The sequence below is a fragment of the Sceloporus occidentalis genome, unplaced genomic scaffold (assembly GCF_023333645.1).
Source record: "Sceloporus occidentalis isolate IW3139 unplaced genomic scaffold, rSceOcc1.0.p SCAF_1, whole genome shotgun sequence".
NCBI classification, from domain to species: domain Eukaryota; kingdom Metazoa; phylum Chordata; class Lepidosauria; order Squamata; family Phrynosomatidae; genus Sceloporus; species Sceloporus occidentalis.
Genome location: NW_028316981.1, coordinates 265,011,559 through 265,036,611, shown reverse-complemented (window position 1 = coordinate 265,036,611; position 25,053 = coordinate 265,011,559). Strand labels below are relative to the sequence as shown.

Here is a 25,053-nt window from a genome sequence, read left to right as displayed (position 1 = left end):
AAAGAGATGGCACTGGAAAGACTCTGCTTGCTGGTTCAAGATAAGAGTCAATTCAGTGTCTCAAGCAGCAGCACCACTAGCAAAAATGTCGCTTCTTAAGCAGGTAGTATTTTTCAGTTTTGATATTTAAAAAAATAAAATAAAAAAAATCAGAGTCCATAATTTGCCATCTCATCATGGCCTCCAAAACAATAGTCCCTGCTCAATTCAAAAGCCAACCTTTTCACAGGGGAAAGGACATATCCTAAAAATAGAGGTATGTCTACTTCCTATGAATGTGGTATCAGGGGAAAGCTGCAGACTAGGGCGTTTTACAGTCTGCCGCTGCCCTTGTTTGCTGCGCGAGGGAGCCGCAGCGGACAAACCATGTGGCTCCTCCGTGCAGCAAAAAGAACCCACAAAAAGTGGGTTCTTCTTGCGGTGCAGTTATGATGCCACAAGGCACCAATGGCACCCTTGCGGCATCACAACTGCGCCGCAACGTGTGGACACTAAGCATCCGTCATGCCAAAATGGCGGTGCCCATCTGTATAGGGCGCCGCCATTTTGATGCTCTCATTACGTGTGAGGGGCAAGGCGCGTCAGGAAGCGCCGCCCCTTGCATGTAACGACGGCACCCAATAGGGCCCATCTATAAAGCACCATAAAGTCTTTTAGGAAGTATGAATTTGGAGGAAGCAGAACTTCAAAAGTGGCTGTTCACCACTATTATATGTTGTTGGGACAGGGGGAGTTATATCTTATTTTTGCTGTGGGAAATGAAGATCTCTAAATGAGTACCAGCACTATTATCAAATTAGCATTACCACTACTATTGTTTCATACTCTCCAAGTGCACCCATTTGGCAGGGAGAAGCCCAACTATTTTTCTACTCTCCCACTTTCCAGCTGCTTTTAAAATGTTCCAGATTCTCTTTCCTCCTCCCATTTTAAAAATTCCTCCTCAATTAGCAGTGGGAGAAGAGAAAGGAGGGTAAGATAATTTCTTCCCTGCAGATGCAGGCAAAGCCAATTACTGCAGCTTCTCTTAGCTTGTATGCTCTTCCTCATTAATGATTTTTGCCATCTTGACCACATTCTGATGTTGCTTGGCCACTTATGTCCCAGTTTTCTCCTGTGAAATATTGGAGAGTATGTCATTGTGACTTCAAATGAAAGATCCAGCAACTGTTTTTGCTGGAAATAAATCTAAAACAGCAATTCGTCTCTGAGGCAATGTGATGACACCTTTGGCAGATGCAGCAAACAAATCTAACCCTACATCTACTAGCTACTATCAGTAGACCCAATGCAGCTTTGGAAAGAAAATAAGCTATTCAGAAGTTAACATGAAGTTCAACTGACATCTAAGTCTGTACAACCTCAACTTTCATTAGATCCAATTCCAGGGTCTATAGTATCTGGCCTTTCACAGAGACTGCAGTATTGTTGATTTAAATCATGATAGTGGTTAGAGTACTCAATTAGCAGAGCTGCTGTATTTTATTTCATTCACAGAGAATTCCTTGCTGTAAATTCTGAGTCAACATTTGTTAGCAGAGGAAACCTTGATTGGAAACATGCATCAGAAACAGACCAACAATTTCCCAAGAATGCAAGGTGAACAGCCCAGAAAAGTGCAATGGATAACAACAAAGGTGAGAATTACCAGGCAAAACTATTCTGAAAAGATGTAGTGAAGTAATTAAAAAAATATATCATATGAGACATATAACTGGATAATTTAATTTTTAGCTATCCTAAATTACCATTTAAGGTGACTCAGGTGATGAAGAATCAAATGTATGTGGGTTCTTTCCCCCAATTATTTGCTTTTTCTATGAGAAAATTGAAAAAAATCATTACAAGGAGTCCCGACAATGGATTTTGCTTTGAAATCCAAAACAAAATAATCCATGTTATGGTTAAAATAATTATAGAAATTATTATGATACAGATTAATTAAAGTACTTCTGTTACATTGTTGGCTGATGAGATAAGGGATAAAAGGCCTTTAAAATGTAGCAATTGCTCTATTATATAATGTACAAGTAAAATCAACAGAAAGACATGTTGCTATTTTAGACCTGCATTTAGAAATGTCTGTAAAACCTTTGAAGCTTTACAGTTTACAGCCGAATTTAACAAATAATTACTGAACCGTATGATGGCACTTGCCATGAAATGCACATCTGGTTGTATTCAAACTTTGCTCTCAAAAGAATGTGACTGAAATATTTTGCTTCTTCATTGCTTTACTCACCAATTCTATTTGGTTCATGCAACTGAGGCTACATCTGAGATAACTGATTAAAGATCAAGATGCATTAAAGCAATTCTTTAAAATAACTACTGATTCAACACTTGGATTCTCTTATGGCTATGTTTAAATAAAGAATCCATTCTTTCCACACAAATTAGTGCATCTTCCATGTGTAAAAATGTGGTCAGCTGAAGGTGTGGATAAAAACTGAAGGTGTGGATAACTCAATTAGATTTGTAGCTTTCCCTTTTTTACTCAGATGATGCTATAGGTACTGGGGTATTTTAAGCCTCTGACTTCACTGTTGCAGCAGATAGAAACACAGAGTTGGAATAGACCTCAAAGACCATCCAGGAATACACAATCAAAGCACCCCTGACAGATGGATATCCAATCTCTGTTTAAAAACTTCCATAGGAGACTCCACCACACTGCTAGGTAATACATTCCACAGTACAGGCACACGTTTCTAGGATGAAGGACCATCACCTGCCAAAAATAGTATTCTACGGTGAACTCGCCACGGGTCAGCGTAAGAGGGGCGCCCCAAAGAAGAGATACAAGGACTCCCTGAAACAACACCTCAGGCCTGGCCAAATTAATCACCAACAATGGTCTGCCCTGGCCTCGCATCGGGAGGCATGGAGATGCACTATCCACAATGTTGCAGCCTTTTTCGAAAGCTCACGGCGAACGAGCCTCGAAGAGAAACGACAATGCAGAAAGAACCACAACCCGGAAACATCACCCAAGGAGACTTTCCGCTGTGCTTTCTGCAACCGGACCCGTTTGTCCCGGATTGGCCTTTTTAGTCACCAACGCGCTTGTACAAAGTGCGTGATGAGACCTTCCTGAATCTTCGTTCACGAAGAAAAGCCAGAGACAGGCATATTAACATCAGTAATACAGAGAAGTGAGCTTTTAACTGTTTGTAAACAAACCTGTAAAAACAGAATGTGCATGCAACTGTGTAGGTGGGTTTCTTCATAGCCTTCTTTTTGCATTATTCTTCATGTATGGTAAAACAGTATTCACAAGAAGGTAGTTTTACAATCCTCCTCCCAACCAGCTGTAGAAGTGCTTTCTGAATTAAGTAATGACAATTCCCATTTTACAATTAAGAACTGATAGTTGCTTTTCCGATGCCTACCTGGAGTAAATCTATGACTGAGTTAAGGTACAATGCAAATTTTCCCTGTCTCTCTAGGGAAATCATATGAGATATTCCACTTTAGGAAGGAACATATGTAACTGACAAGACAGTCAGAATCTTTTCAATGAAATTTACAGCTTTCATTGCGCTGATGCTGAAAACAGAACATTGTGCATTTCTTTTGTTCTAAACTTTTGATGTAGGACGCCATATATTATATTAGCAGGATCTTTGCTAGACATTATTGAAAGAACAGGTTGCTTACCAGTAATCTGCCCCACCTCCTCTCAATACAGCTATATGATGTGGTTTCCCACCCATTTTCAGTTCCAAGACAACATGCAGTTCTAGACGTTTCTGATGAACTCTGCACAGGTGCAGAATGACCCATATGTGTGTCAGACTCCACAAGAGATTCAGAGATTTAGGCTAAAGTATATAGCTGCTGCTATGATGGCCGAGATATGAGGTACACCAGCAGGATGACACACCACTGCGGGTTCCTGAGACTGCTGTGGTAATTTCTGTTGACACAGGTATGCCAGTGGTGGAGCTCAAAGGAATGGGACATGCATGGACAAGCATGGAAACATCACAGAGCAATTCTCTTACTTACCCCAGAAACTGATATTATCTTGAGACTAGTGGGAACAATTTAAAAAACAAAACCCTGTTTTCCCAAACTTCCCGCCATGGCTAACAGATCTGTCCTACTATAAATACAGACAATATTGCTCTGTTTGTCCTACAGCCTGAGCCATTCTAAGAGTTATTTATGGGTAATATTTATGGCAGTGCTATAAACAGCTGTGCTGTCAAACATATATGGTTTTGCTACACAGAAATACATAACAAATGATTTGATGCTGAAGACAAGTTTATTAAAGATACTACCAAAATTTTGGCAAACATTCAAAAAAAAATTAGACTTGTAAACATAATGCTTCCCTTTTCAATTGGCAGCACTTTGAAAGAAATATATTAAGACAAAAGGAAAATACAAGTATAAGTCAATTTTGTGACCAAATAACTTATGTTCCCACATGATAAAGTGATGGTTTAATTAAATTAAACCAATTAACTGCATGAAATGAAAGTTTGTGCTGTTCAATGATCACAGTATTTTATAGTTAAATACATCTTTGTTATATTCCTGACACCCAGGAAAAACCTTTAAATATACATTTCATGTAGGCAATAGCTTCATTTGCATATTTCTCTTCAAAAAATAATTTTATAGCAGTTATATAAATAGGTCACCTACATGTTTAATTTTATAATTTTGTCCCAAAACTATACACTTAGTTTTTGTAAAGTATCAATTTTTCTCTGATAAGAAAGCTGACAAACTGTTGAAATGGAAGTATTTGTCATCCAGAACAGATATAGCAGTTTTATAGGGGAAAAAAACCCTGTACTAACATTTGTCAGTTGTTTCAACATGAACATTTGGCCTATATCGCAGTTCACTCTGAATTGTGTATACAGAAAATCCCTCTCTCTCATTCTCTCTCCCTCACACACATATTCACACACACTTATTTCAGAGATGTTAGGCCACAGAATGTATCCCATTTTTATGCAGTGGGAAGCAGTATTGTTTTGGGAAAGAATGATTAAATTCAGATACACAACCAAGAACGTAAGGCAATCATTGCAGTGGGGGTTGAAATTACAGAAATAAGGTACTGCTGTTGATAGAGAGGTGTGTATATAAAAGTTATACACCACCTGTTAAGCCTCCCAAAACAATGTTTCACTTGTTTTATTTTGTGCAAAAGTTTAAACTTTCCACCACTTAAGGCAAATAGTTTTGTATTAACAATAAAAACTGAAAAAACAGGCTTGTATCCATCCAATAACCTTCCTCTTTTGCTACAACTTTGTTTTTGTTTTTTTAAATGTGCACAATGTCAGAACTAGAGAGACTGGATTCCCAGTATCCAATGATAAAATCATTTCCATGGATAAACAAGTGTTAAAGAAAAAGAGACCAGGAAAAAAGCAGCTTCAACTATGCAGGGAAGCAACATCCTCGCCATCAACAAAAATAGCAACTCAGTCTGCTAATGAGACGTTTCACTTTTTTAAACCTTAGAGCAAGTTGTGTGGAATTTTAAATAAATAATTTTTAGTTTATTCACATCTTCTGGTCCAGAGCCCTAGTGCCATGACTCTGCTTGCCGTTGGTCAAATTCACCTATAAGTCTTTTAATGTGAGCCAACTTGTTGTGAAGATATTCACATCTGTATTTTTCTTCATGGTAGTTAGGACTAGACTGTAAAAGTAAACAAAGAGAAAATAAGCTTTGCAATTAATAAATTTAATGTTTTAATTTTTTGACAAGTATATATTTCACTTGATGATCTGCATGGTAAGTAAAAAAAAATTCATAACTGCCTTTTTCTGAAACCTGTCCTCCAACCAGGATTTGGAAACACTACAAGTAGTACGCCAAAGTTGATGAGAGAGCTCTCTTTTATGGGCTTTGGGGTACAACTTATAGTGGTTGGAGTACAGGAACATAGGAACATACTTCCTTTTCTCCCTCAGCCTGGATAAATTACTCACTAGACAATAGGGTCAGCCCTGGTTAAAACTGGATGGGAGACTGCCAATGGACACCAGTTCCTATGGATTGTATTTTAGAGGAAGGAACTGGCAAAACCATCTCTGTGTATTCCTTACCTAAGAAAATTTATGAGGTAGCCATAAGTCGATAGGTGACTTGAAGGTGCATGCACACAGACACACACAGAATAGTGACTAGGATAACCATGAGTATTTTAATTAAAAAAACACAAACAAACCTAGGGCAGAAAGCAAACTGCAGAGGATCCAAGGTTCATCCAGGAAGATTTTGATTTAATAGTTTTAAACATGTGGAGAATCTGACCTAATGTGCTCATAGATACAGCCATTTTTTAATTTGCTGACTATGCCATATGGATCACCATGTTCATGTGAACTTACATTATAAATAGTGGCTATGTCCACAGAAAAAACAGGTCATATATTATCTCCTCTGCTGTCCAAAGGGCTATTTGCACAGAGAACTTTAATATATACAGTGGGCCCTCCATCTGCAGTCTTGCCATCTGCAGATTTAAGTATCTGTGGACGGCAAGCCCGTGGGGGGTGGAGTGGCAGATGAAGAGGAGGAAGAACAGGAGGAGGAAGGGAAAACAGCCACGGCAGCAGCCCAGGGAAAAAAGGTGGAGCAGGAAGGGGAGGAAGGGAGAATGGTTGCCAAGACGGCCCAGAAGCAAAAGGCTTGCACTGAAACTCGCTGGCAAGTCACAGAATTAGCACTCCAAAAATGATATAATAGCCAGAATAACAATGGCAAAAAAATGTAAAACAAGCAAATTATTTGTATGGACTGAAATATAAGCTCTGAACTCTATGAAGCCATCCTTACTACTGGCAGGGCCATGATGTAACATGGTAAGTTTAGGAGCTATTTCCTAATAGCTTCACACATTTAAGAAATGTGCTTCATGAAACACATTGCCTTAATATGGTTCTGAATTTTCTTCACTGGAGTTTCAAAATCAGGCTAATCAAGCACTAGATCTTTATACAGAGAAGTCAAAGTACAAAAACTAGGCCTTTACAATGCTATATCTGAAGTCTATAATTCTATTCTGTCAGTACAACAAACAGTTCTCTACATATATAGCACGTAATAATTAGGTATAAACAATACTAACCTGTTTGATTTTCCGATATTCTTGCAAGACTTCCTCATGAAGAATCTACAGAGACAATCATAATTTGATGGTTAACAAGTACAGTTCATTATTAATAGTTACTATGAAAATTAACTGAAGACATACTGAACCCAAAATAAAATAAAACAAGAATATCCAGCCTACAGCATATCCCAAACCCACTTTCCATTCTAATAAACTCCATCTTCAGACTTTGGAATTTTATAGTTAGAAAAACTCTGAAAAGATCAATCCAAAACAGGGAAATTAGCCATGGAGAAGAAAGGGTTACCAATGAAAAAGGGTTACCAATGAAGTAAGGGCCATTATCTCTCAGCAAAATATATATTTCAAACTAGAAATGTTAGACCTAACAAACATCTTAATTTATACTAAACTCAATTTTGTAGGATGAGATCAGAAGAACAAAGTGTATAGGAATGTATGTTGAAATTATTCCATTATGAATTTTGTTCATCTTCCTAAACAATCCTTTCATCTGTCATTAAATCTCCTGTCATTAAATCTCCTGCTGCAGTAAAATCTGCTGCCATTAAATAACTGGTCACATATTCAGATTAAAGCAATTGGAAGGTACAAGCCTATTTCCTGAAAACAGAGGTATGCAAAGTGTGGCTCTCCAGATAATTTTCACCTGTCCTAACCAACACAGCAAATGGTAAGGAACATTGGGAACTAATGTTCAAAAACATTTTCAGGGTGCCATTTTGCCTATCACTAAGTGCTATGTAGTTTGAAATTAGAGAACAGGAACAGAAACAATTTTCTACTTATGGTCTGAAACATTTTGCTGGAAAAAAGACCGATCTATTGTTGATTAAATAATCCTTCTAAAATAATCCCATACTGACTCAAACCGGGCCACTTAATGCAGTCTTTAAAGAAAAATCTTGCAGATCTGTATCTCCACGCTCAGTCAAAATCTGCACAGGGCAAAAATTCTCACAAATGTTCTCCAAATGTCTCTGTATTGGATCTAGTGCACATATGGTGCAGCTAAAAGATCTTTGATTCACTGAGTAGCAGTGGAAACATGAAATATAACAGGAGTGATGATTTACTGTATGTCGTAGATGAAAAATAGAATTTACCTGATATTCTTTAGATCCTGGAGAAACCAGTTTACGCTGTGCATCTAGCTTCATAAATCTTCTAGTAACACTCTCCATCCTTGCATGCAAAGTTCTATACTCATCATATTCTGCGTTAAAATCATCCTTGTAACTTTGTCGCTGCTCATATGAAACAATTGCTTTATATTTTCTGTTTTAAAAGACATTAAAACAAACAAGATTTTCAATTCAAGTTATTTTCATTTTAAAAGGTTGCAGTGATCTACTTTAACATGTTATCCTATCTTTTAAACTCCCCTACCAACTCAGCATTCTTTGTCACAGACAGACTCGTATTGATCTTATCATCTAATCATCACCATCCCAGCCAGAATTTCCAAAAACTTGCTGATCATCTGTTATTTAATTCAAAAGTTCATAAAAATACCACCCCTATACAACAGGGGAAATTGTGGATTTTTTCTGCAGCAAAACCTAGGGGCATGTAACAAAGAATGTAAAGGATGAAGCAAAAGAAAGCAATACCAAAGGATTTGCAAAATTCTGGCAGGCATAACTGTGGTCACCCTAAAGCAGTGGTTCCCAACCTGTGGGTCGGGACCCCTTTGGGGGTCGAATGACCCTTTCATGGGGGTCGCCTAAGACCATTGGAAAGCACCTATTTAATTACAGTTATGAAGTAGCAATGAAAATAATTTCATGGGTTTGGGTCACCACAACATGAGGAACTGTATTAAGAAGGGGTCACGGCATTAGGAAGGTTGGGAACCACTGCCCTAAAGGAAGGATGGATGGCATGGGAACTATGGTAATTTGTGGCTGGGTGATGCATGAGGGAGACAAACAGACATGGGTGGGTCTAAGAAAACACACACATGTCAAAGAGGATGTAAAGGCAAAGCAAAGGAAAACTGCAACTACGTAAGCAGTGATTATAGCTCCCCCCCTTTTATTATTAAAAAATTGCATCAGGTTACATTATGCTCATTGCCATAACATTTTACATATTGTATTCTTTCCTTATATAAGCTAACAGAGTCGTCTCTATTCATAAATATATATACTCTCTAGGTGGTTACTTTTGACTTCCTAATTTCTTCCAAAGAAAAGCTCCATTTCTTGTGATTTCTTTTCTCATTTTCTTAATAAGTTATCGTTTTCAAAGCCGGAAATTATTTCTGGTAACCCATATCATTATAAATTTTCTCTTAAGATAAAATAAATCTTTTTTTTCTTATTTTACATAACTTAATTTGGTTATATTTAGTACACCCTCTATTTTCCTTTAAATTCTTCAGCTTACAGTACTTCTTTTCCTTAGTTTTCTTTTAAGTATATATAAATATATTTCTATATAGGTATGTATACTCTTTTTAGACTTAATTTCATACTTTATTTTAATTTTTTTAATTCCCCATTTCTATGTGTCTATCAGTGGTTTCCATTTTTTATCCCATTTCTCCATATTCTTTTTGTTTAATATTAATGTGACTCTGTCCATTTCTTTCATTTCATAATTTTTCCCTTTCCATTCCTCTGTCTTCAGGGTGTCTTCACTTTTCCATTTTTTTTTTTGCAATTAATAATGTTGCAGTCATTATTAAGTACAAGATGAGCCTCCAAAACTTGTTTTAATTTATCCCTCCCAGCACCGAAGTTATGTTAAGCAGATATAATTTCGGGTCCATGTCATATTCAATTTTTAACATTTCTCTTATATTTTAATGTATTTTAGTCCCGATTTTTCAAATTTTAGAGCAGCTCCACCACATATGTATGAAGGTGCCTTTCCCTTCTTTACACCTCCAGTACAAGTTATTTTTATGCTTATACATCTTGTCTAACATATATGGAGCCCTGGTGGCGGAGTGGTTAAATGCCTGTACTGCAGCCACTCACTCACAAACAATAAGGTTGCAAGTTCAATACCAGCAAAAGGGCTCAAGCTCGATTCAGGCTTGCATCCTTCCGGGGTAGCTAAAATGAGTACCCAGATTGTTGGGGGCAATTAGCTTACACTTTGTAAACCACTTAGGGTGTGCTTAAGTGCACTGATAAGCGGTATAGAAATCTTCTCACGGGTCTCTCGCTATTACGGCGGGAACTCAAAGTACCGGTTCGGGGTACTTGGAAGGAGGGTTCGCCAGAGGCTACAATGGTGAAGGGAAGCGCACCCAACAAAGAAAAACAGTGATTATAGCTTTTAATGTTAATGTGATAACTCTGCCTAATTTTAACCCAGAAAACATGGGTTATTCAAATCCTTCAAAGCCTAATTCCTTTCAGTGCTCCTTTGAGGGGAAGCTCAAAGAACTGCCACCATTTTCCTGCCCAGGCATTCAAAAAGGCCAGAGGCAGTGCCATGGGGGAAAGAAGGGCAATGCTTCTTTTAGGTGCTCCCAGAACGGACTAAGCCTTTGCTGCTCTATTCAGAGAAGGGGATGGCTTCTTTTTTTTTTTTAAATAAGAATGGAAATACAATACTTACATCAACCCATGGATAAGTCAAACTAGTTTTTTTGGGACAATTTTTGGACTAAAATTTCTAGACTGATACATGAATATATACAGTACTATCTGTAATGTATTAATGACACACAACACATTACATTGGTGTAGCCTGGCAATGTAATGTTAACAAACAGAGCAGAAGAGGAAGAAATGAGGGGATGAAGTGATGTTCCAAGCTTTGCAGTATGCAGCCCTTTTCTACCAATATTTCACCCTTCTTTTTGCTATAATCAAAATTCCTAAACTATTTTCCTGTCCTGGGCCATGCAGAACTTGTTGATATTCCCCCTCCCCCCCCAAAGTCCTCCCTGCTCTTGTCTTTTCCATCTCTACACTTACATCCCAACATACCACTCACTAGCTGTGATCTCTATATTCTCCCTCAGTTACTTGGAGATTCTTTACTTATTTAAATAACTCCCCCTTTTTCTTCTTTACTGCCCCTTATACTTGGAATTGTCAATCAGGACACCTCTAAAGAAACATCTTTTTCTTCTTTAATATCACTTCTCAACACTGAGTTTTTGCCCCAGCAAATCCTTTGGGAAATCTCCCCTATTCCCAATGTCTTACTGTAAATAAACTAAAAGTTGTAGGCAGATATGATTAGTACTTCCCCATACACTTGAAACTTTGAACTGTCCCCTATAATTGTTAGCATTAACAGAAGTTAGGAGAGCAACTGCTACACTCACAAATAAATTTACTAATGTGCAAGATACCATTTTCTCAGATTTTACTGCACAAAAGAGAGACTATGCACAGATCAAATCAAACAAAACAGGACCCCATGCCAACTGATATTCCAGACATGTGCAGGCAATGTGATTCCAGAATCAAGGGTCATGTGAACATGGTTAAGAGTTTCACTATCACTGCTGTGTTGTAAGGGAATAAATTAAATGTTTGGGTAAAGCCTCAGGATTTTAATTGAAAACCTTTTAAAACACTGACTGCTCTTTCTACAACGCATTGATTTTTCGGTTTACTGCATGCATTAGAATCCCAAGGCTTTGGCTGTGGTAGAGAGTCATCTGTAGTACACTAGCACCAAGAGGCTTTTTTCTTTGAGAAATTTGGAACAGACTGGATGCTTTAGCACCAGTTAGTTTTCTGCAAAATTTCTCTATTAGCACTAAGAAAACGATAATTAGTTTTAAAAAATCTAGTGATGGCTAGATTTGTATCTGCAGCAGCTAGGACATAATACAAGAAAGTATTTCATATATGTCCACTGGTAAAATCTAGTACTAGTATCAGCAGCATGGTTGTTTGAACTAGTAAACTTAAAAAAAAAATCCCCTTGCCAATGCCTAAAACTTACATCCACTTCTTAATTGTTTTGTGGAACTTTTGTCTAAAAATTCCAATGATTTAAAGTGACATACCGCAAATCTAGTGATCAGAGAAAAGTGGGAGAAAATGTCCAAGAGAATTTTGCTATCTGAGGTCAACCTTCGAAAGCACGGTTGATGGGGACATGAGATAGGGATTTCTAGATGGTTGCTCCCAGACTCTTGAACTCCTTCCCAGGGAGGTCAGAATGGCCTCCTCATTGTTGTCCTTCCATCAGAAAGCTAAAACATTTTTATTCAGATAGGCTTTTAAAACAGAAAGTCTTTAAAAAAACTGGCTCTTTCAACTGTATTGTTTTTATGTCTTTTATCTTTTAAACTGGATTTTATTCTTTTAATGAATAATCTGTTTTAATAATGTATCAGTGTAATTCTATTTTAATGTTCATTTCTGTATGTTTTTGTATTTGTTAAATTGTAAACCCCTTTGAGTTCCAACTTTGGATAAAGAGGGGAACAACAACAACAACAATACTTAAGCAATAGTACTGTTTTAATGTAGATTTTCCATTTTTAAATTTAGTAACTTCTTCCCTATATCAAAATCTTTGATCACTTTGAGAAGGACAGCTTACACTGTTTCTCACTATCCCATCCAGCTTTTCTTCAGCATTATCCTACTTACACAAAGTAATCCGGTAGTTCACTTGTTGACAAAGGATCCGTGGAGGCAGTGCAAGTCTCTTTAACACCTATAAGGAAAATTTTAAACTTTGATCAAAGACTGTTCCCAGGCCAAGTGTGTTCTTTTCTACAAATTAGTTTTAAGAGACAGTTTAAAGCACAGCACATTACTGAATGTTTATACTAGATGCTATATGACAAATTCTACAGCAAATAGCTGGAACAGAAAATGCAGAAGCAACATCAGTCTGAATACAATAAAAGCAGTCCAGTTTTAACCCAAGGTCAGCTTTGCATTATTTCATGCCAAGTCATGGCATCTGCACAGCAATTCAAGAATGTTTGGGGCAGATGTTGGCAGACAATAGGAGATGGGAGTTTTATATCAACATTCAGCTTTCACTAGAGTGCAATAAATGACAATGGGGTGGAATGCCAAGCCCCTTTCTTTCTGTTCATTTCCCCCTTTTCATCAGCCACGCAAAGTTATAGACATGAAAATATTATGGAATTTACTAGAAAATAAAGAACACTAAAAATCCATTACAATAAGATGAACTGCAATGAATTGATTGCGTCTATTAGTTTTCAGGATAGTAAAAATAAAAATATTGGCTTCAATTTAAAGCACATCTTACATGAACAGCAGGTATTTCCACTTAAACATGAGAGAGGTGTGCATGCATACACTTTTGTTGTATTGGTAAGTAAATCTCTACTGATTTAGTGAATGTTAGTACACATTCTGAAAACCTTTTAAATTACTTTGAATTCCTAATAAATTAACTAAAAATGTTTTTTTCCTTTGCTATCTTGGATATTTGCTTCTGTGTTAAAAAGAAAAGGAATTATCAGTCTGTGCTCCTAAACAAAGCAAATTCAAACTGACTGAAACTGCAACTAAGACAACCATGTTGTGAGCCTCAGTGAATTGCAAATCTATTAAATCCAGTCAGCAGTATGCTTGTGCAGGGATTTATTCACAGAGCTGTAAATCAACTTTTGAGTTAACTCTGAAGAGCTTTAAAATAACTCACAACTACATTTAGCTCTAGGAAATCTTTTAGTATTCTATAGTGAAAATAAAACATTGATTTTAATAACACTGGCTTATTTTTAACAGTTTTTACAATGTTTGTTATCAAGTTCAGATAAGGTCACAGAAGGGTGGTCAGCTTTTAATACAAGAACATTAGGGACACCAGAAGGTTGTTACCCAACTAGCACTTTCTTAGTGCAGTGGGGCCTAGGATTTAAATTTAAATAGATACATTTCTTCCTTACTCCAGTTCTGCATGTTATCCAGAAACCAGCTCAGAAGGTTTAGGGAGCTCCCTCCCTGTTTTATGGTACAAGGAGGCAAAGGGGAATTGCTTTCCTTCTGATTCCACTGGAAAAAAACCAGCTTCTACCAGTCAAAGTACCCTGTTGGCTCATGGCCTCAGTATTTACGTTTTGCATCTTGAGATGTCAAATTGAACACATGAAAACAGGTTGAATGAAACAATGAAGTTATGTAATGAATTTAACTTTGTAGTGAATCTAGTATTTCCGCCTACTGTGATTCCACACCTTCTTCTAAAATCCGCTTGGAGAGAAAATAGGGTTCAAATGATTACATTTTTTTCAACCATGACTAAAGCCACTCAAACTTTGTGGATCTTTGCAAACTGCATTTACTTACTACAGTACTAATAATTTCAGTATTTAAATTTAAATTCCTGATAGGATAAAATGTGAAAAAAATGAACACTAAGGTTACTGATCTGAGTGACAGAACAGATTAGAATAAAAGTGATTATGCTTATTGTTACTGTCTTTTGTACTACTTCACAAACCATCTATTACTGAACTCTTCATGTACGCTGAGATAAAATCAAATCTTAGAAAAGGGATAGTCCCCATGAATGCAGTAGGCACTACGCACTATCAGCACTATTCCAACACACACTCAAGGTACCCAGGGACACAAACTGAATGGCAAAAGTAGCATTTTTACCTTTAAATGATTCATTTTATTTAAAACATACTCCCTGCATGGCTTATATACAACCAGAGAAAACCACGAGAAGGGATTCAAAAATATGAATGGGTGTCTCATGCAGCCCACGTTGCTTGGACCTCTTAGAAAAAAAAAGGTTACAAAAATGTAGTTTGGGTAACTAGACAAGCTGTTTGGATAAAAGTTCAGCATGTGCTCATACCTGATGTTCATTCATAGAACTCTGAATTTTTGGCATCTGCCCTCAAATTGAGATAAATATAAGGGAACCAGGGTTACTTCTGGATTACAGCTGCTGTATGAGAACAACTTAAATGGGTTGGTCCTATCCTGCAATACAGGGGATCAGAAACTTTATCCATCTGTTCTTTGTATTTCCTCTATTACTATAACTTTAGCATATGCCACAGTAGTAAAGTAACAGTTTGGCCCAGTTGCCATGGTCATTCAGAGCAAGTAGCAATAACATTACCTTCACACAATTTCTGATAGGAGTTATTCAGCTTGGAAATACCTTTGCTTTCACAGTCTCTCTCTGTTTCTATAGCATTCTCAATGTTATGGTCTTTGATTTGGTCCTTCTCCTTATGCTTCTTTGACTTTTTCTTGGATTTTTTGTGCAACACTGAATGTTTCTCATCTGTAGTCTTTGGGCACACTGACAGGTCTTCAGCAGGTGCTGAGATTTCCAGTGGAGTCCTAGAAGTGTATTTTTGATGCTGGTCCTCATATATGCTACCATTCTGACTCAAAGTGTCAACAGGCAGATCTTGAGTGCCCCGGCCTTCAGGAGTGCTCGGGGAATTAGAGTTAGAATTTACAGTCTGAGGAGGATTTGAAACAGGGAGGCAAGTTGGAGGAAGTGGTGGAGCAGCCAGTGTTGCTGCAACTGCAGGAGGAGGTGGCTGTTGAGAAGCTTCAGCATTTTTTTCACCAGAAGTAGTCAAATGCCCATTTAGTGTTGGTTGAACTCTATTGGTAAGGTGAGATATCCTTGGTTTTTTAATCATTAAAGGATCAATAAAGTCAGAATCCAACAGCCTTTTCTACAATAAAATAAGGTATATACAACTGTTAATTGCCCCATTGTTAAAAGTCAAATGTAAATTATCATCAGTCATGATACAAGATAAAATGTTTTCTGCACTGTAACACTATTTCATGCTTAAGAAAAAGAGTGAATTTCAAATTTACTGTAAAACAGCACCTCTCTGTCAGATAGTGACTTCTTTCTTAAGGCAAAAATAATTTGCATTGTCATTATTTAGAAGGAGGAAAAATCCTGACTTAATGCTATTGTGATATCCTATGCAATTAAGTTTTCATGGCTTTATCTCATGTTCATGTAACATTGCTGGCTGAAGACATTTTGCTACCTGAATCAGAGCAAACCCCATCTCCCAAAAGGCCAGCACTTTCAGAGTTTCACTCCACTATTCAGATAAAAGTTAATTACTTCATCTACTCTAGGGACAGACTATCTGGGTCTAAATCAAACTGCTAGTCTTAACTATAGCAGATTCACTGAATCAGTTGCAAAATGGTAAATGAGAATTTATGCAAAATCTGTTAGTTCAACTAATTTACTTTATTTGGATTAGCAACTGGATTTAGGCTCTGGTGTCCTCCAGGTGTTTTAGGCTACAACTCCCATCAGCCAAAGCCAGATAAGCCTATAGTGAGGAATATGTTATTTTCCCTTTAATTTTAATCCCAGTCTCTGAAGAGGCTTGTTTCACTTGGTTGCATGGCAGTGTCCTCCATGCTCACCTGGGTAGAAATATTCCAATATTGGTTTGTGAGGACCATGTCAAAAACCATCCTCCTTCAGCAGATATTTTTCTATAACAGAGATTGAATTGTTGATGTTGTTGTTGTGTGCCTTCAAGTAATTTCTGATTTATGGTGACCATTAAGGCAAATCTATCACAGGTTTTCTTGGCAAGATTTGTTCTGGGAAGGTTTGCCACAGTCTTCCTCTGAGGCTGAATGAGTGTGACTTGCCTAGTGACCCTGTGGGTTTCCATGACCAAGTGAGGATTTGAACCCTGGTCTCTCAGTGTACAAGTCTAACACTTAAGTCACTACACTGGCTCTGAAAACACTGAATATATGCCTAAAATATGCGTATAAACTCAGGCTGTATACTGTACTGCCAAATCAGCAGTTCCTGAGGAAGTTGCAAATCCTATTCTGAATTTGGAATCTTTAATGATTTGATGGTTTGGGACTGCCAAACTGGAAAGACAACTCATGCCAGGTGCATGTGCACGTAAATAGTTGAAAGAGTTGCATTCCAAGCCTGACTCATATCAATAAGCTCACAGACTGTTTCAGGACACTGTAGAATCTGTTAGTACAGATTCACACACAAAAAATGGGTTAGACCTGAAATACAAATAAAATAATATTTTATTTCCAAAGTGTATTAGAAGTGCCCAAGACATAAATACTATTATCTTCCTGAAACTAGTGGTTTAATTTTTTTTTTTTGGGGGGGGGAGTTTAGGAAAACAATGTTTTTGTTTCAATATGCAATAGGAAAGAATGTGACTAACGGTCCTCATAAACTTCAAATTAAAAAGATGCAATGTTTTGCTTTTTAAACCTATTTTTTAAATACCAGGGATATCTATAATGCAGTAATGATGTAGTAGCTCACCATTTTGGAAATAAAACATAAACATACTAGTGTGGACAACAATTCTGCCTGCAAAGAACTCCCCTGCCATTGATAAGAATAGGACAAGTATTGGTACTTTCTGGTAAAGGCCAGCAAGAAGCTTTGGGACACAGTCAACTTTTCCCTTTATCATATCCTATTCTTAGGTTATTGAATCTTGCAGGGCAAAGCTTCCTCTTGGTAAAAGGGGAAAAGTCAGAAATGAGAAACCAGGTGAAAGATTTTAGAAAAAATATATTATAATTTATTATCTTGTGTAGGGTGGGCAACTATGGAAAGCTAAGGGGCTGCACTGGTCTTTCAGGAGATCTTGGAGGTATGCATCAACCCAACTCAGGGTGGGGTAGGGTGAATCATAAAATTTGTTGACCCCCAAATATTGTCTAGGGAACATGGGGCATTTTTATCATGGGTTTGGGCTGTCCTGTTTGGCTCAGGAAAGGCCTTTTCTGAATATAATTGGCCCAGGAGCCCAAATGTGTGTAGAAATGCCCTCCACACACCAAGAAAGCATTTGGGCCCACCTGGAGCAAAAAGCAAAACAAAACACCTTTTCTGATTTTTAAAAAAATCCCTGGGGACCATAAAAAGAGTCATGGGGGTTGCATGTGGTTTGCAGGTCACATCTCCACCATCTGTGATCTAGAGGACAGAAACTTTTGATAATCGAGTTGTGAATGAAGTCTGATACAGCATTACAGAATTTGTATTCAAGCTAAAGGAGTCCTGTCTTCAAAACAAGACAAAGGCTTTACCAAACAATGTATATCAATACCTAATACAAATGTAACAAGCTGTATTTTTTTTACAGAATCAGAACATCTGTACCTCTAGCAGCATACTATATATTCTGGCTATTACCAGCAATCCAGGACATCAGATAGAACTCTGAGCATACAAAGTGTGTATACTACCTATGGAATGCAGCTCTTCCCCACTAATCAAGTTTTCATATACATCAACATTTCACATGTGCAGTTTTACTGCATGGTACAGAATATAAAGAGGGACAAATGAAATACCTGAGAAGGAGAAGCAGATGCAGCCTCTTTAACAGTACTGAGAGGGGAATCCGAATGACTGGTGCTGGTGGCATTCTGAGATGAATTTAGTTTTCTGTAAAGATCACCCACATGCCAGGTTACAAGAAAAATCAAGCTCATAATATTCTAGCACATCCTAATGTTTCTTGGAAGTAAATGGATTTTCTCTTTCTAGCCTATGAATAATGAGAAATAGACTGAACTTACCGAGAAAGTATTAATCCCAGAGATTGTCTATCTATTTCATTGTATCCAGGCCAATCTTTCTGAACTTCCTTATAAACATGTTCTTTTAGTGTGTAAGAATTATCCTTTGGATTCAAATTGGCTACCTACAGAGAGATAAAAGATACAAAGAATAACCATTATCAGCAAGTTAACCACATGAAATCTGACACATTTGGTATGCACATATGCTTGATCTTTAACAAATTAATTCTTATGGCTTTTATGGCCAGTTTCAGAGATTAAATCTCACTCTTTAATTTATCAGAAACATTTGAGATGGCTTGATATATAAAAATATGACATTAACACAGAGACACTAAATATTACATTATCTGTAAGACAGAAACATCTACAGGATATTATGTTGAGTTCAAAACATTTATAGAATGAAATTCCACAAATTTCAAAGTACTGGACATGGCAAGTTTCCCTTTGGAGGAAGCTCCAAAACTGCAATGCTAGCATTTAAAAGTTCCTGACCCATCTGACTTTCAGCTGTTAATGATGCCTTGCTTGACAATCTTATGACAGGGAGAAGTAATTAGTAAATGATGCTGTACTGATGTTAAAATATGCCAGACTCGAACTATAAGGGCTTTAAAAATAAGAATGAAGACTAGTTCTTACCTCCCCCAGCCCCCAGATCTTCAACTGACGCTGGAGACAAAAGCAGAAACTGGTGCAGCTACACCAATACAAACATAATTTACAGCTTGCAGGTGTAATTTAAAATGTTTTGTTATATATCTATTGGACAGTTGTGTCTCTCATCAGTTCCTGTTCTCAAGTCATCCCAGATAGGTCATATCATAGTAATCAATTTTAAGAATTTCCCAAGATGCATATGACAGTCTGCAAATCTTGTTCCTTCTATATGGCTACAAGATCATGGATAGGGGCATTCCTGCTGAAAATTGAAATCATGTCATAGACCACTGGTAATCTAGTAAAATAAAAACTACACAAAACTGATATAGGGAGACATAAAAACTACAGGCAGATTTATTCCAGAGCTGATTATTTACGAGTGTTCACACAGTGCTAACCATGTTTGATTATTACATGTGTGTTTGTTGTTGTATGCCTTAAAATTGGCATTCAAATTACGGCAACCCTATAATGGGGTTTTCTCAGCTACCAGAGTTAGTTCAGAGGGGATTTGCCTTTGCTTTCCTCTGAGGCTGAGCGAGTGCGACTTGTCCAAGATCACCCACTGGATTTCCATAGCTAAGCACAGATTTGTCCAATGTTCAAACTATACCATACTGGCTCCACATGTATGTCCATACCCACACCATCACATAAGGTTTTTTTTTGTATGACCTACTCTAAACTGGAACTACCAAGTCTCAAATTAGACAATTATGTCTGGAAATCACTTTTCAACACTAAACTAGTAAAAGGTTAATCCTATATCTTAGATGTTTAAAACATGACCAAGATCCAAAGAAAAGATTTGCATTATACATAAAGTTGGAGCTTTGCTTATTGCTCTTAGCACAGCAGTGTCCAAAGAAGCAAACTGCTGTTTAATGTAAAAAAACAGGCTGCCTCTCTGGCAATGAGAACTGCTGCACTAGGAACAAAGCAGTGACACTCAGGCAATCTTTCTGAAAATGACTAGTTGTTTTGTACAGTTTCTGCAAAAAGGAGAAAGCCAGTATTTTTACAAGTTGAAATTCTTTTATTGTCTTACCTGGAAGATTACAAGTTAGCAAAGCTAGTTTCTTATCATTTTTCATGGTCTCCTTTCCCCATAGAAAACAAAGCACAAGCTTTGTTTTTGTGGTCTCTGAGGGACTTTTAATTAAACTAATCTATGCCACACAATTCTAAAGTGATTATTTTGAGTTATTCTTGATTTTGAGATAAACCCACCGGGTGACCTTGGGCACATCACACTTTCTCCACCTCATAGGAAGGCAAAGACAATACCCTATGAACAAATCTTGCCAAGACAACTTCATGATAGGTCACACTAAGTTAGAAACTACTTCAAGGCACCCAACAACAATGAAAAAATATTTATTTATTTATATCCTCTTTTCCATCAGTACTGCACCTAACATGGCTTACAATACAGATTAAAATGAACAGTCTCTGAAACAGCACTGAAGTTAAGCAGAAGAAACTATTATAAAGTACAGCACTCACATTAAGAACCTATTAAAATACAGTTTTTAAAAAGCACAAATTGTTGTTCCTTACACTAAAATGATCTAGTATTAGTAGGGTTCGAAAGCATGTAGAATCTTTGAAAAGAATAAAACAGAAAACTCAGGGTTTTTTTCTAGACTCATTTTTATCTGTTACTATAATGTGGCATAACCTCAGTATCAATCCAAAGGAAATAATACTTTGAAATCAAACATGTAAAATAATTCAGTATAAAAATGGCATTTCAAACTAACAACTTGGCTTCTGTGTAAATGCAGTGGTCTGACATTAACAGAGCACTAGTTGCAGAATGCACGCCATGCTTCATGGGATATGATGAGAGCCCCTAGATCCCTTCAGTAGTTAGTTGGCCAGTTCTGGGAATAAGAAGTTGATTAGGCTACAGGAGTCTGGCAACCTTGGAATCTGCAAAAGGATATTTGTCTGTCTGTTTCAGGCTCATTATCTAATATACACAAGAGGTCTAATTGACACTTTGGCAATTCTTGCGAAGTGCTGCCCTGTGTATGCTGATCTTGACGTACTGATCAGCATATGGACACACGTCCACCAACTGTTGTTTGTAGTTGTTGCATGCTTTCAAGTCATTTCTAACTTATGGTGATCTTAGGGTGAAGCAATCATGGGATTTTCTTGGCAGAATTTGACCAGAGGAGGTTTGCACTGGCCTTCCTTTGAGGCAGAGAGAGTGTGACTTGCCCCAAGTATCCACATGGCTTTCCATGGCAGAGCAGGAATTTGAACCCTGGTCTCCAGAGCTGTAGTCTAATGCTCAAATCACTACACCCACTGGGGTGACCTTGGGCAAGTCACACTCCCTCAGCCTTAGAGGAAGGCAAAGGTAAATCCACTCTGAAAAATCTTGCCAAGAAAACTCTGTGATGGCATGCAATCATAACTTAATGCTATGTGAATGAGGTAAACATGACAAAGAAAACCAATGGATTTGCTTTCCATCCCACATGTTTTCCTGCATAGTCGTGGGAGGACTTCCATTGAATATTTCACACCTGCAAAGGAATCTTGGGTCAACGTTAAATTCAAGTCTGGATTTACTCTTTCAAACAAATCTTTGTCAATATCTATAAACCATCTATAAACCATAGCTTTGTTTAACCAATCATGTTGACTTTAAAACAGTATGCCATTTTGGAAAGTAACACTAAGCCAAGGCTTTTTGAAATTGAAATGAAAACTCATCAGACGTCCTCTTCCAGGCCATGAAGGATGAGGAGAGGGGAATGCATGAATCTTGGGCTTGTAGAAACTTGGGTTTGTACAAACTCATTTACATAGTGCTAAAGCATTTTTCAGTTATATAGAAACACAGGCTCAAAATAAAGAGAAATGCAATCTGAAAGCTGTCAGTCCAGTTGTATTTAAAGGTTACACTCAGCCAAGTGACTACAGAATTGCTGAATCTACTTCAAGCCCCTTTTCTCCTCAGATGATCCAACATAATTTTTTATCTCTCTATGGTATAATCCTTCCTTTGGACATGTTAGCCAATCTATTTAGTGGTTGGGATCCTTGACAGAACATGTCCTCTACCACTGATCTTTGCAGATCAGGGTGCCAAGAACATGCAATGTTCTCTGTATGTTCAGAGGCACACAATTAAAGTTTTAAAGAAAACTCCTGCCTTGATTCTCTGACTTGTCTTTGTGGTCAATCACTTATTGCTGCCTTTACTGGAGTCAGTGTCCTTTAACTGAAATAAGGATATAATTTCTTACTAACTTTAACATCACTCTTTATTAAACTTAAATAAGGTGCTTGAAGGGAGAATTAAATGTACAAGCTTATGCTAGTATGGGTGGAAAGAAATAAAACAGATGTGTGTTAGTGGCCAAACCTAACAACTTGTAAGATGAAATCCATGTTTCAGAACACCTTTCCCAAACCATACATGTTTCCAGACTTCTTGGACTCCCACCATGTAACAAATGTATTGTGTGCTTTGTAGTTCATTTGGGAATAAAATGTCCAGACTGGGGGAAGGCAGTATTAAACCAAGAAAAAGAGCACTTTTGAATGAGGTAACAAAACGTGCCCCTAGGATCAACCTCGACAAATTTAATGTACAGTGGTCCCTTCTTTTATGCAGGGATCCGTTCCGGGCCCCTCCCCTCACGTAAAAGAAATTCCGCGTATGCTTCAGCCCCATTAGAAGTAATGGGGCTCATGCTCGCAGTGGCATGCCATTGCTCCTTCCGGCTCATGGCACTGCTTCTTCTGTCACAGCTTTCAGCGTATGCTGAAAGCAGCTTATAATGCACCCACGTATGATGCGGGCTCACTGTAATCCTCTGCAAATCCCATGGTTTGTTTTGGAAGTTAATGTTTCAGTAACAAACTACTTAACACCAATTCCATGAATTGAACTATTACAGTTACTGTTGCTGTACTGTGCTTTCAAATCATTTTCAATTTATGGCAATCCTAAGGCAATTCTATTGTAAGGTTCTCTTGGGAAGATTACTTCAGATGAGGTTTGCCATTGCCTTCCCCTGTGGCTGAGAGCATGTGACTTGCCAATGGTCATTCAGAGGGTTTTATGGTCAAGCAGGAAACTGAACCCTGGTCTCTTGAGTCACAGTCCAACACTCAAACCACTACGCCACACTGTGCTAGTGAAAATGAATTTCTCCCTCAGTTTTCACTGTTTAACATTGGAAAATTAATTTTCAGACTTAACACACCAAGCTCTGGTCTGAAGTATAAATCATTTACAGGTCTTTGTGATATATATATTTTTTTAAAAAGTAAAGTCATTAGTATAACTGCTCATTGATTATGTGGAAGGAACTCTGCACCTTGAGTCATCAATCTAGAATAACCGTCATAATCTGAACTATTTCAGTGAGCATTCTATGGCTGTCATCTAATCTTTAAAAAACCTGTATATAGGAAAGCTATTTTCCTGTTGGGTATGATAAATGATGAATTAGATAAAAAATATGGGAAATTATTGTTTCATTTTTTTTACATGCGCAAGAATTGTCTACGCGAAAGCTTGGAAATTGAAAAATGTCCCATCAATGGAACAATGGATATTTAAAGTTTTTGAAGTAGCAGAAATGGATAAGCTAACAAGTTGGATGAAGGACAAAAGTGAAGATTGTAGCAGAAAAGAATGGGAATTATTTTATGCTTTCCTGAAGAAAAAAATGGAAAAATGTTATTTTGATTTAACAAAGAATATAATTTGAAGAAGGAACTCAATAAGGACAGAAATTACAAACAGACAAGGAGGAAAAATAGATAAGATAAAATTTTGAAAGATTACTTAAATTTGAGAAGTTTTTGATTGTATCAACGAAGGTCATAATATGAGAGATATAAGAATATACTTAATACATCCAATATGGAGGTTAAGCAGAATAAAAAAGAATTTTTATGTTGAATTTTACAAAGTAGAGAGAAAAATTGATATATTTTGTGGAGAAAATTGTTTAGAAGAAATTTAAGATAGAACAAAGTGGAAAATAAGTAACATTTTGAAGAAACCATAAGGAGCAGGAAGTAAAGTATTTGTTTTTTATGAAATAGTGTCAGAGGGACTATTTGTCATGGGGTGGTAATATGTTGTCGTAGGTCAATGTAATGCTGATGTTGTATGTAGATGTAATGTCACCAATGTTAGTAATATAGTAATATTGTAATACGTGGAAAGTGATAAAAAGTAATTAAAAAACTGTATATAGAAAAATAAAACTCCTTAAGATATATTAAGTACTTCCTACAGCCACATATACAAATTGTGGATGCAGAGCTTAAGGATGTGTACGCAGGTTGTAGAACCATCATGTACAACTGAATTCCACTACACAGGAAGGACATCCACATCTCTCATATGGCAATGCAGCGAACCAGCCCTAGTGGAGAATGTGGCACCTGTCTGTATGGCCACAGGAGATAACAACAGCAACCACCCCTCACTTTCCAGTGCAGGAGGAGGAGAAGGCAATGGCCACACTCTTTCCTGACACAGGAGAAAGAGGGGAAGGAGAGTGCATCAATCAATGTCAGTTGCTGTGGTGGTGACATCCTCCCAAACTGTCTACAATAGAAGGCTTCTGTTCACCATGTCCCTGTGCTCTCCACAGCAGAATGAGCCGTCCTAGAGATTTGACAGCTGAATATGCTGTCCAAATTGAAAACCGTATTGAAGACCAACCTCTTCCAGCAGGCTTATCCAGAAGACTTGTAAACTGTGAATTTAG

General features: G+C 37.4%; 1 protein-coding gene across 1 annotated transcript in view; it reads right to left on the bottom strand.

The window, feature by feature from the left end:
- Positions 1–4,254: 4,254 nt before the first annotated feature.
- The window catches only part of ELL2 (elongation factor for RNA polymerase II 2), a 57,675-nt gene continuing 36,876 nt past the window's right edge, over positions 4,255–25,053 (bottom strand). Inside the window, 7 exon segments of the mRNA XM_089492914.1 lie at positions 4,255–5,674; positions 7,110–7,154; positions 8,222–8,393; positions 12,695–12,761; positions 15,168–15,741; positions 18,401–18,494; positions 18,629–18,753. Coding sequence (XP_089349040.1) covers positions 5,558–5,674; positions 7,110–7,154; positions 8,222–8,393; positions 12,695–12,761; positions 15,168–15,741; positions 18,401–18,494; positions 18,629–18,753 — 1,194 coding nt within the window. The 3' untranslated portion in view covers positions 4,255–5,557.